Here is a 13,901-nt window from a genome sequence, read left to right as displayed (position 1 = left end):
TGGTACATGCATTTCTTTGGTGAACCTCTGAGATTTTTTGATATGTTCAATTCTCTATTTAATAACTATTTTTGTCTTTTTTTTGGGATTAAGATGCTATTTTTGACTTCTTGTCTGCTACTGCAGTTGCTTTGTATATGTGTACTTTGGGTGGATCTTTATTGGATTTGAATATTTTGTGATTACCGGTATCTTCAATTCTGTAATTTTAGCTAGTGTTTATTTTTAATGTGACTTCTTCTTGATGGCTGCTAATTTGATAAATTTAAAGCCAAAAAGTCATCAAAAGTACACATTTTTATCATTCGGCAACCAGGCCTCAGTCAGATTGTGTTGACAGATTTCAGTTGAACAGTTCATTTGCATAATAATTAGCTAACTTCTAGCTGTTCCATGACTGTTCCAAATGATATCTAGATAAACTACTCAATGGATTTTGATGAAACTTACATCGATGTTCTGAGACAATGCAAATGCCTGATTAGTTTTGTGTAAAAAGCCATGCATATTAATTACCTATTAAAAGGCAATTGCAATTATTGCATTTCAATAAGTGCGTTGCATTAGTTTTGGATTGAAATTCGAGCATACTAATTGCCGAATTTGCACAATGTGCATAATCATCACATTTTATTCAAATTTGGTGCATAGATGCTCTGGGGTAATCCACAGATATGATTAATTTAATCTTGAAAACTTATATTGATATATATATTATATTTTCGGGTTTGAAATTTTCGGCATTTTGATGCATAATTGGGTGTTTTGGGTAAAAAAATGTTTGTTAAAGCGTGGTGGTCGTCGCGCAGCACGCGTTGTATACGTCGCTATGAGTCCCATATCGAACAGGCCGCGGCGCGACGACTGCCGCCTTTTAAACAATCTTGTGTCAGTGTTATCTCAATGGTTAAAGAATGTATAAACTATATTATTAACACATCAGTAAAAATAATCCATTTAATTTTACTACTATGTATATTTTTGGTTTAAAATAATACAGTTTTTTTGGTCTGTTTGTTGTGTGAGTGTGTGTTTTGCCTCTAGAAATACGGACATTTTCAACCTTAACACATGGAAACCAACAACTATTTACTATTTTAATTAATACAAGGAATTATAGGAAAATATCAATCCGTATATGTAGAGGTGTGAAGATCACTGCAGCCTTTCAACATAACAAACTTTCGACGTTAATTAATTGTCAATCGGATGTGATCACAAGCTGCTAAAAAGCTGTCTTTTCGTGCCTTTATATGTCCAAAAAATTATTTCTTTCACACTAGTGAAAATTACACATTACGATGACGTAAAGGGGTTAAACAGCGGAACTATTTCGAACGTCAAGTCGCTTGTTAATTTTTACCAAAAAATTATATATTGGCCACAATTACAGCATAATTCTTTGCATCAAATTCATTTTGGATTCACCAAAATTCACAGTGTAGGTATTTTAAATTTGCTTGTGCATGGCTACGGCTTGGCATTCACCATAGCCAGTCGATACAAATATATGTACAAGTTTAGAATTAGATTCGCTTGGGGACATATATTGAAGTTATATAGGTATAGGAACAGTTACTAGTAACCGTGGTATACTGTAAATTACTTTATTTTAGTTTTGTGTGGAGTTTATTTTCACTGATTTTTGACGAGTTGAATGTAAAATATAGGAAAAAAGGTAAATTCACTCGATTTAATTTTCACTGAATCATTCTTTCAGCGAAAATTAATTCCAAGTGAAAATAAAGTATTCTACAGTAGGTTATTAGCGTGGTCGTGAATTACACTTTATTTGTTTAATTCTAATAAAACTCAAAATTATAACAGAAACCTTATTGGTTCAATTAGTGAATAGTGTATAACGTCATGTGACCTAAACAATCACTTTGCATAGATGTAATGCAGTATAAAAAAATGCTGATTTGTGGAGTCATAACATTTTTTTTCTGATATATGGCGTCACTTAAAGCGGGAGGTTCGTCACCTGCGCATGCGCGGGAATTGATTCCTAAACGACGATAACACGCGCTAAAAACACAAAAGCTCATGGGTACTAGTAGTCATTTGTTTGTAAACAATGACACGCTATGGCCATCTGACGCATGCGCAGGTGACGACTCCACTCGCTTTAATATTTATATCGTTTAATCAATATACTAGTAAATGACTGGAAATTACCTGACTGGACACAAAGCCTAACGACAGTTTATATGGCCAACACGGATCTCTGATTGTATTTTGTACTAAAAGTTCCAGCACGTTGATTATTGGACTAAATGCTACCTGGCTCTGAAAAATGGAGGCTTACTAGTACGTAGTCCTCAAACGGGAATTCGTAGTCTTTAAATGAGAAAAGAAATCAGCTGAGCCATTTTATATATATCATTTTTATGTGAGTAACTCCAAGGGACGTTCAGTACAAGACTACTGAAATAGTTAAAGCGGGGGAGTCGTCACCTGCGCATGCGTCAGATGGCCATAGCGTGTCATTGTTTACAAACAAGCATCTACTCATGAGCCTTTGCGTTTTTAGTGTGTGGTGTTATCGTCTCAATTCCCACGCGTGCGCAGGTAACGACCCTCCCGCTTTAATAACCGTGTTCCAGTCCTCACTACGCCACGTTCAACATGAGACTCGTGTGACGTACACAACACATGGAAAAAAACATTTTTACACAAAATTGAACGTTTGATCACATTCTGAAGAAGCCTTGTGTCATTCAAATTCAAAAAACATTCTCTTTTTTTCTTCTTAAAAGTTGTTAGTTCCCAGATTGTTTGTGTTTATTTTCTTTGGCGTGCTATATAGTGCAGACAAGTTATCGGTGATGTCATTGTTGTCGTGGTGACTAATCTGTATTTCCTTATATGGATGTGTGCCTGAAATCGATACCCGTGGAATAGGTGACAGTTGGTACTCTATATTGTAGAACTCGGGTGAAGGTAAGTCTTCATGTAAAATGTTCATTTCGTCATCGTTGTTCTGCTTATTCCTGGAAATTAACAAGCACAGAATTGAATTACAATGTTTCCCATAATCCCCTATGTGATCACAGAATCGTGTTTAAAACTGGGGATGACAAAATATCGAAATTCAGTAGCATTGAACACGATCCCTCCACACCAGGTATGGTACTTTATTTTCGCTTGGAATTAATTTTCGCTGAAGGAATGATTCAGTGAAAATAAAATCCAGCGAATATATATCTTTCTTCCTATATTTTACATTCAACTTGTCAAAAATCAGTGAAAATAAATTCCATACAAAACACCCAAAAGGTTTTTTCAGCGAAAATAAAGTATTCTACAGTAACTTGTTTCTCGGAACTTCGGATCGGAACCACACGTACAAGATACTCGACAGTATCATAAGTAGGTAATTATGTCCGTGAGTACATAACAAATTCACTCATTTGTTAAATTCCGTAACTGATTAGTTATGGAAAGAGACGCAACAAAAACATTTTTATTTCGTTTTCAAATGGACGTCCCTGCGCTCTGTGCTCCTTGGAATTTATAAATATTTATTAAGATGGGGGAATGCATTACTGTGCTAAGAGTAGTTTTAGAGACTACCGTACACCGTGTAAAATTTTAGCATATCATTTAGAATACCCAAAACAATGAAATTTTCTTTTAATCTGATATTTTTATTATGATTCATGATCTACTCCGAGGTGACTCAATTAAGTAATGAGCAGAATTACGTAAACTATTTGACCCTTACTTCAGAAAATAGTGGCAAGCATTCTTTGTTTAGAATTCAATATTTGTCTGACTAAAGAATTGTTGTCCTGGAACTTTTTTCAACTTAATGAATATTTCAACTGACTTTATAATACTAGTTTGTATAACATTTATTTAAGTTGCGCCCTCTAGCGCCGGAGCGCGTCTACGGCGTAATGGGTGAAAAGAACACCGTTCACATCGCCGATATTTTGTTAATCTGTGATCACCAATAAATAAAAGTATAATACTGTTTTTTAGAGTCTTTTCTATATTCTGAATGAATCAAACATAATATAAACAAGCGAACAAGGTGTCGCTGCAAATCATCTACAAAATGTAGACGTAATTGACGCGCTTTGTTGCTAGAGGGCGTGTATTTTGATGTTAAGTTTCCCACCTGTTGCAGCACAGATATATGATTACAATTAGTAGGATCATAGCAACCACAGACTGTGCACAGACGATAACAATCCATAATTCTGAAACAGAAATAAGGGATCATCATAACAAAACCTGTGCTACTTGTTGATACACATGTGACAGATTGATGTCATGTCCTTCCCAGACAGTATCACCTTCTCAAATATTGTAGCGGTATCCCCTTTTCCACCATGTTATTTTCAAAATGGATGCTTACCCATTCCCTCATTGTCGGTTTCTGACATAGTTTTGAAAAAAAAACTGTGTCTGAATAGGCGCATAAGTAAATAGACCATTTGTGGATTTCTGTGTCACCTGATGTGTTCGAATACGTCATCATTATCCGCCATTTTGTCGTCCATGTTCGTAATTGCTAATACAATACTCCAAGTATCCATTAGATGTGAAAGTAAATGTTTGTAAGCGTTTGGTATTCATAGTACTGGGATTTCCTGAACATGTGCAGTCGCTTTGCACAAATTTTGGTAAAAATGAGACGTTGACGGTACGCGACATTCACGTACTTTGAACGAGCCTGTGGCGTATAATGTGAAATTACACAACCGACTGTAGTCGATAGTCTGCACTGTCGGTCGTCTGCAGTCGGACCTTTAATTCCGTCTTTGCTGTTGCTGTCGAACATCATATCACGCCCACTTGTACATGGAATTCAAAATGTTCCAATGGTTTGTTTTACAAGTCGAAGATTGTGGACTACGTACTTTTAATTTAATAAGTTATTTAATTCTCTCATTTTTTGTGGCTTGACTGGCACCATGAAATTACTGTTGACGTTTATTTATGCTGTAAAAACTTTAAAACTAGAGATGTCCCTGCTCGACGTCATGCATGCACGTCACGTGCTTGATTTTTGCCGAAATACTGTAAAACATGTTAAAAAAGCGGCATGCAATTTTAGCGAATTGTAGTAAAATGACGTAATAGCGAAATGTTGATTTAGCGAATGTCTCTTATCATTGTTGACTTCTTTGTTTGGCGGTCATTTTGAATTGATAATAAAGTCATTACCGACATCTTGAATTGGCGAATCAGTTCTCTCGCTAAATTCGCGAAAAAGATATGTTTTACAGTAACTCACCTTCGGATCGCTCTGTAGAAGATGTCGTTGGTGGGAAAGCTGATTGCTCTGAGGTTGTTAGTGGGTTCTCAGTGGTCATCACAGTGGTTGTAGATGTGTCCATGATTGTTGGTGAGTTTTCGGTGGTCACGGTTGTTGTTGTTGCTGGTGTTGTAGTAGGAGTTTGGTCTATCAGTGGATAAATATAAAACTATCAAACTATGATAAAACTATTTATAACTAATTATAAGTTATTTGCATAAGTAGGCTATTCTAACTTATGCGTGGTAATTTCCCAGAATAAGAAGTATCATCAATCGATTCAACACAATCGTCTAATTTGGACTGAATGAGACAGATTTCTAATAGAAGCAGTTGGGTTTATAAATGTTTATATTTCATTTATAAGTACACTGTAGCCTCGTTATAACAAACTCTTTGGGGGGGGGGACATACAATTAGTTTGTTATAGTGAAATGTTCACTATAATGAAGCACATAATACATTGGGTTTGTTGTGAACGGGAGACACGCTATGTGTTCATTATAACGGTGTTCATTATATTGAGGTTACAGTGTATAAACATTTGCTTGTTGACTTCGGTGTACGGTGAATTGCTTGAAACTGTGATCGTTATAAACGGTTTACGAATACACATTTTTATAAATCGAAGTGGATGTTAGAATTGTGGCATCACGTCCGTTCTAATTAATATTAATGGCTCGTAGGCATCGATGATAGTGATGGTGGATTGACGAACATTGAACTGATTGAGGGCAGTGTTGCATATTTCAGATGCGTATTAGAAAGTAAATTTTCGTCATTTGGTGCGTCGTTTTTTGCACATAGATTGAAACTTGCAAGTTTCTGTTTCCACGGAACACAACAATGAGAGTGGGGATTTGGGAAAAAATTTGTAAAAGCTTTGGTAAATGAATCTTGGAAAATGTACGCAACTACCGTTTCATTAAAAAGGATTGCATATACAAATTACAAATTTTGAAGGTATAGAAATACAACTATGTCATTCCCGTCCGTCCGTCCGTCCGTCCATCCATGCATGCATGTGTTCCTTTTTCATAACGTTGATCACTGTATTGAAGCTGTGTACTAAAACAGAAATTTGCTTTGCGCGTAACGTATGAATATTTTCAAACCGAATGTCAACTGAATATGTGTGAAGTCTGAGATGTACTATCCGAGCTACGGCCTTAATTAATGAACAATTCATTATATTACGTAATTATTATGACAAAACTAGCCGAACTCGCAAATAAATCCAAGAGATGCATCACGGTCATAATCATACCAAGCCCATGAACCCATTAAAGATGTTTGATTCATCACCATGGAAACGTAATTAGCCTCCATCTCAAATGGATTTGGTTCGCCATCGTCCCATCTGTTGTATGTCATTATCTCTCCGGGCGGTGTGCCGTTATCTAGATTTTAACCCCAGACAACAATGATTTACAGTCATTAAAACGTTGTTAATATTACGACTGGAATGTGTAATATATGCTCAATGAAATACATGTGTATTGGCTATTAGAGAGTTTAAGATTTGCGTACGTAACGGGAACGTAACGTGATGTTCTAATTTCGTTTGCGTTACGTTCTCGGGTGTCAGAAAACGATTAAGTACAAGCGCCCACAACGGGAACGTAACTGAAACCAGAACCATGTCAATCCGTCTCTCATTGGGCAACAATAACTACCTAAATTAATTTGTTATGTCATTTCACGTCCGGAATCAGAATTAGTAGTTAGTTCACAGACATTTTGACAGAGCTCTCACTATTTCCATCCACTCTGCTGAGGTCCTAGGCCTGTTTGCCGAATCCTCTTTCAGCAGATCAATATCATGCGTTTTCAGTGGGTATAAATGTCAGCTAAAATGCATCCAATATTTCTTATTTCATCATAAATATTCAAAAACACTCTAATATAAAACGTTTTATTAATGTCAATGAAAATTATTCAAAATTGACAGCGAGAAAAGCTCTCGGAAATCAACTACGAGTCAGTCACCTTGATCACGTTCAAAACGACTGCCGAACGACCAGGCAACCGATGACGTCATTGGTTCGCGCGGAGGTCATGCACAAAGCAGTGACGTATCCGTTCTCGTTCCGTTCTCGTATGCGCATCTTAATGTCTCTAATAACGGAAGTGCGGAACGTAAAGCGCGGTGGTCGTCGCGTCGCACCGCGTCCTGTTCGACGCGGAACTCGTAGCGGACTTTAATATACAACGCGTGTAACATACACTGTTTGTTTATATACGTGAAAATCGAACACGGGCTGCGCGACGACTACCGCTCTATAATTTTTTTTAATTTTTCACTGTCAATCGCTACCATCCTCAACAGTCACCTGTTGAGTATAATAAATTAAAGTCTCGCGTTGTCTGAGAACATGCCTTTGTATAGCCTGACAAGTTGGCGTAGGTGGCGCCCTGGACTGCTGCGATCCCCACCAACAAGTTGGCGTAGGTGGCGCCCTGGACTGCTGCGATCCCAATTGATGTATGCGCACGCTATATACCTCACGAATAGAACCTCACAGATACGACCTCACGAATAGGACTCAGGAAGTGACGTATTGATTGTTCAATGGCGTTGTGGCACATTATAATTTAACGTTAAACTCATAGTTGCTGTCGACATAGGAAGTAAAGTAAGCAAATAACACCGAATAAACGGCAAGGTAAAGACTATGTCTAATTATAGTAAATACGTACTGCGTGCGTGACTCGAACCGGCGCTCGCGTACGGCACCTAATCGCCTAGCTTCACGCCACTACACGTCTTCCCCTCGGCCACCGGGTCGAAGCTAGGCGATTAGGTGCCGTACGCGAGCGCCGGTTCGAGTCACGCACGCAGTACGTATTTACTATAATTAGACATAGTCTTTACCTTGCCGTTTATTCGGTGTTATTTGCTTACTTTACTCCTATGTCGACAGCAACTATGAGTTTAAAATTATTTCTCAGTACTTATTCACTGTTAAAATGCTGTACCACAGTCCCTCTATCACCGGTCTCGAAACGCCTATTGTCTTAGGGGGGATTAGCAATAAACATCCAGTGAGTGCGTGTAGCGGTTGTTGGCGTCGCATAGTCACGTGACAGTATAGCGTCGCTTTCCATTTTGGACAACGTATGATCGAGGGCTCCGTATTTTATTCCTTGCTCTTAGCTGTAAAATTTCATATATTTAACAACTTTTTGTTATTACCGAAGCGAAATACCATTAGTTAACAGGTGAGTTATTATCCATTCTTTCATTTCGAATATTTCGTAGTTTTTTCGATCTTGAAAATTTGACCTCGATTTTCTGACCTCCATTTTGTCAAAAAGTTCATCGCTCAAAACATGTCGGTAGTTTTTCGGTTCCCTTTTCTCGCTTGATATGCTAGCAAAATCTTCAACTCGCATTGTTTTGGCGGGTGGAAGTGTATTTGCTTCGAGTGGGAGTGTTTATATCGTATTATTTTTTGTCGAATTCTTGAAAACTGTGTGATCTTGGTTATTCACATACGACCAAACATTCTGAGAATAGTCGATTGTTGCGATAATGGGTCGTGTTTTTTAAATCAGATATTCTTACGTTATGATCACTAAATTCACTATTTTATGTGCTGTTGAAGGTGCCATTCACGGTAAAAGATGTTCTGTGCTGCCAACATTTTTTTTGTGTCCCGAAAAATAGATTTTCTGTGTGTGTTTTTCGAAACTCGTGGTTCAACTCGACGCCATTTTAGATACCGAACTGTGCGTAAATACATCAACGAGAGTTTCTCGTTTCGGTTCCTTTTTTGAGAATAATACAAATCCGGTGTAGATAATAATACCCAATACTGGTTGTTATGAAGATTAACAAATGAGTTGTGGGGTTAAGGTATATTTGGGTATCTGCTGTTTCGTTATATTCGGTGAAATATCTTTGTTTACATTTTTATTTTATTTTTATATTGTCAGACGAGAACGTGCAGCTGTTGAAGCCATACAAGCTCTTAACAACCATGCCTCGTAAGAAGAACAGTTTTCGGAGGCCCAAGAGTTACTACAAGCAATTTGAAAAAAAAGTCCAGTGAATGTGATGACTTTTCACAATCGCATGTTACCATTGCTAATGATGCTACAATGCAACATGTAAGAATTAAATGTGGAAGTTATTATATTCTCAAAGTGCTGGAAATGCTATGTGTCTTAGTAAACAAACGGTTGATGAATTGAAAATGACTGGTGAGTTGAGTCGCACTTATTTTTATTTTATGTGAAATTGTTATTCACTGTAAAGTTTTCCAGAAATTGGTAATATGCTAGTAATTTAAAATTTATCTTACGAGTTATTTTTGTTTTTCCCAGTGCATTCTTTTGTAGAAGTATCTAAATACCTACTAAACCATGGAGTGGATTTTATATTGAGTGAGAGGTTCCGTCAAGACCCACTACAAGCCCACTTCAGTAAGCATCGGCACAGAGGAGGAGGAGCAAATAACCACCCAACAGTTATGGCTTTTGGGTATCAAGAGAATGTCATCAGACTTCAAAAATCTTATCACATGCAGTGCATCACAGGCAATACAGGGAGACACAAGAGAAGGCCCTTACAGCATATAGTAGATGATACTCCTCCTCTTCTCTTTCCAAACAGAAGTGTTAGTATTTCTGTTTTTGAAAACAATGTAAAACAGTAAAAAAACAAGATATACTAATATATTGCTGTTTTTTGTATTTATTGTTAGATGTAAATAAGTTATAAATAAATAAATAAATACAAATTTTAATTAATTTTGCTTTTGTGCTTTCATTGCCATTTTCTTTAAGTTGTAGGGAATGTAATCAGCAAAATATCTGAGTGCCTGCTCTTCCTCAATACTTAGTTCACTTGTGCTTGCTGCTTCAACTGTTTCAGACTGGTAGTCCATGGTGTCCCTTCGGGTTCTTGCCAACACTGCAAAGTTAAAAATGCATGTTCTGAACAGTTCATCTATATCTGTGTCACTGGGCCGAAAATCCATAAATACATTAATTATGTCATCTGTGGTTTTTCTGTCTACCCACATATTAAAAAAAGCATGCCAAACCATCTTGTGGTGTAAGGCCTTTGCAACAACAATTTGTTATACACTGCTGGGTCTGGTAAAACCTGAAACGGAAAAACTTAATTATTGCACATGGTAATTGCATTTTTTAAATTACTATATTTTTATTTTAGGATATTACAATGCTCTTCCTTCATGGATACTAGATGGCTAGTAATAATTCATATTCAGTACATTTGAGTTGAAAAAAATATTTATTAAGCTTATCTAAAAAAAATAATCAGGCCCACAAAAAAATTCTTTGAGCCTATCTTAAAAAAAATTATAACGTGGCTCTATGGAGATTAAACCTGTAATAAAAAAATGTCTACCTGATCTGCTGTGTTCTTCACTGGACCTTCTTTTCACAGATTGTATATTGCCAGTTTGCTAGTGTTCAGGAACTGAAAACAATGTAATATAACCATGAAGTATACAGATTACCATAGATAGAAACTAAAACTTATAAATAAATATATTCATAATAAATCATTCATATATTCATATTCGTCAAGACATCGTGAGGATTTTCGGTCAACAATACTCATTCACACTTTCACAAGAGGCGACAAGTTGGTAGTGATGTCGACTTCATGTTATCGTGTCTGCCCAGTTTGATTCATACACGGCGAGTCTGCCGACCCAAATAAAAAGCAATAGGCTCTTTTTCGTATAATTATTGTACTCAAATTTATTGCCTCCTCCTTGCCCAAGATATTGTCACAGGAGCGCCGTGAAACGGAAGTACATGCAATCTCAGACAACTAATAATCGTTGGAGATGCAACCAGCTGCCTGATGCAACTGTGCTAAAAATATGAAAAAAAAATCGAACAACATTTAGACCAAACATTTACTAATTCCCCTCGATCATACAGCAATAGTAACGGACATACCTTTGACGTTTGTATCATGAACATTTTTCATGTGCCCCTTGAAGCCACTTAAACTTTTGTACTGCTTGTCGCAAGTCGGGCAGACGTAGACGAAATTTCTCCGTTTAGCAGATTCGCGTACATGTACTTTCATATCGTCTGGAACATCGGCAGCATTAGAGGGGAAAAAGTCTTCCTGTCCCATCACAAAATCCCATTCGATATCTTCGTCCTCGAAGCCAACAAAATCATTTCCGTACTTCCACGACATGCTGCTCAAAAATCGACTTCCAATGTTTTGATTCTGGTTCTGAAAACTTCTGCGCAACCGCACAATTTTTTTTCGCAAAGCATGTCGGGTAAATCATTAATGGTAATGATATGCGGGTCAACTTGAAGATGACCCCTGACAAGTTGCGTCAACTGCGGATTACGTATAGGTGTCAATGGTTTATTTACCCGCTACGCGCAATAGGACAATAGGACAGCGGCCGTTTCGAGACCGGTGATAGAGGGACTGTGCACCATCCTACTACAGCCAGATCTGAAGGCCTTTGCCGCATTCTGGCCATGCTGTGTGGCGCGTATCGTGTGGACGGGTTTCACGTTCTCTGCACGTAATAAGCTCGGTTATTAAGCATCCTTTTTTTGGGGATGCCCGGTGGCCGAGGGGAAGACGTGTAGTGGTGTGAAGCTAGGCGATTAGGTGCCGTACGCGAGCGCCGGTTCGAGTCACGCACGCAGTACGTATTTACTATAATTAGACATAGTCTTTACCTTGCCGTTTATTCGGTGTTATTTGCATAATTTAACGTTGCCGGGCCCATTAGTATCAATATATTTGGTATTTCGTAAATAGAAACTGAGCTCGCGACGTGGACTCGGGTCACACACAGTCGGACAGCAAGGGAGCAAGGGAGTGTTTGGTTATTGAATGACCCTTGGTTTGCGGTGCTACTATTCGATGACTCGCGATGTAACGGTCGGTACTGTGACTGATTCAAACGCCATGTGCCGTTATATTCCTGGGCACAGAATGTGTTTTGAGGCCTTCGAGTTCCAGTTCATAATCTTCAACTTACCGGTAGTGATGTTTTCAACAATTAGATTTTTCGGTACTTTGTAGAAGTTGGTCATGGAGAGCGACACGTTTACTATAGAGTCCTGTAGGTCCTAGCGAAGTACTCTGATGACAACAAACAATGATGCTCGCAAGATAATTCTAAAATAAAACAGCGTTTGCTTATAATTATAAATGTGTGGGTTGAATAGAACTGCGGTGCTATCTAAATTTAGCTTTGAAAAACAGATTTCCAAATAATCTGGGTGACAGGAAACTCTCAATCTATTACATAAAATATACATGATTCGTCTTCATAGACTAAAAAAATATTTGACCCATTATTTGAATTGACCATCAGCACTAAGTTTCATGTTTTAATGCTGTAATGGAATTATTTACGTTCAACAAACTTATATAGAACTCACGGTTTCAGGTTTTGTCACAGTCCGTGCTATTACAGAGAATGGCATTTTCCAGTACACTAATAACGCTTTATAAATTCTCTCAGAGTGCAAATTTTATTTCAAATGACAGCAGTGTGATGATACCATTCAAGCGAATGTTTTATTTGCAAAATCAATGTCGAAATATGTAAGATGGTATGTTTTAATAGGTGTTCTAAACTCCACTTCTTATTTATATTAGGAAAGATCTTAGAACTCAGGCTCCATTTTGAGTAAATTGTACTAAAATGGATATTCAAATTTCGACATTTTGATGAAGATGTGTTGTCATAATAAGACATAGTTCTACATTACACTGAAAAGAGGGCTTAAACAGTTTGAAATGAGAACTCCGTAGCGCAGAATGTACCTATACCTCTCCAACACAAGGAGCTTCAACTTGGCAGTGAACCCCTTCCATTCACGGTGAATCGTCATTTAAGGATGTAACCCTGCATATTGTCTGTCTTTCTGTTGTCTATTAAGTATATTAAATGAGATTGGGTAATGCCAAAGAAATATTATTTTCTATTGCTATTTTGACAAATTATTATACTCAGTTTAGGTGATGAATTCCACGTCTTTGTTTCACTCATTTAATGAAATATACATTGCACTTACTACTAAATCAGAAAATACAACAACAGCTACATACAAATTAAAACAATATAGAGTACTGAGGCCTTTCATAGAAATGTAGATGTTTTAAGAATTATCATATTTCTACCGTTAAATGCGATTTCAACTTGTTCATTAGTACGGCTACCAGTGAATGCAATTCATATTCACATAACTGACTTGCAGTTGATTGCCGAATGCACTGTGAATCAAAACACATTTAAAAGATGCGTAAACTAACCACTGAGCTTAATGTTTCATTTCGCCACGGTTTTGAGAATATGGGCTACTGGCAATAAACCCCTGCAAAATTCGCCGATTGGCTTTAATACTAACCTCGGAGTATGCAATGTTATTTTTCTTTTAAGGGGCAGTTACACGTGATTCTTTGTGAACCCTGTGACAGACTCATCAAGGCGTAAAAGACAAAATATCCGACATGTACATATAATACACATATCCATGTGATACTAGTATATCACCTCAACCATTCGACTACACTACACATATCCATGTGATACTAGTATATGACCCAACCATCCGACTGCAACTACACATATCCATGTGATACTTGTATATCACCTCA

General features: G+C 37.3%; 1 protein-coding gene across 1 annotated transcript; it reads left to right on the top strand.

Annotated features, from left to right (window-relative positions):
* The first annotated feature begins 8,355 nt into the window (after window positions 1–8,355).
* LOC146731603 (uncharacterized) lies at window positions 8,356–10,024 on the top strand. The gene is made up of 3 exons (XM_085493415.1): window positions 8,356–8,491; window positions 9,209–9,475; window positions 9,599–10,024. Exons 2-3 carry the CDS (start codon window positions 9,394–9,396, stop codon window positions 9,928–9,930), a joined length of 414 nt encoding a protein of 137 aa, XP_085349541.1. The 5' UTR covers window positions 8,356–8,491; window positions 9,209–9,393; the 3' UTR covers window positions 9,931–10,024.
* The last annotated feature ends 3,877 nt before the right edge of the window (window positions 10,025–13,901 follow it).

Source organism: Saccoglossus kowalevskii, chromosome 18 (assembly GCF_978046115.1).
Source record: "Saccoglossus kowalevskii chromosome 18, keSacKowa6.1, whole genome shotgun sequence".
Classification (NCBI taxonomy): Eukaryota; Metazoa; Hemichordata; class Enteropneusta; family Harrimaniidae; genus Saccoglossus; species Saccoglossus kowalevskii.
This window is presented reverse-complemented; position numbering and strand designations above follow the sequence as displayed.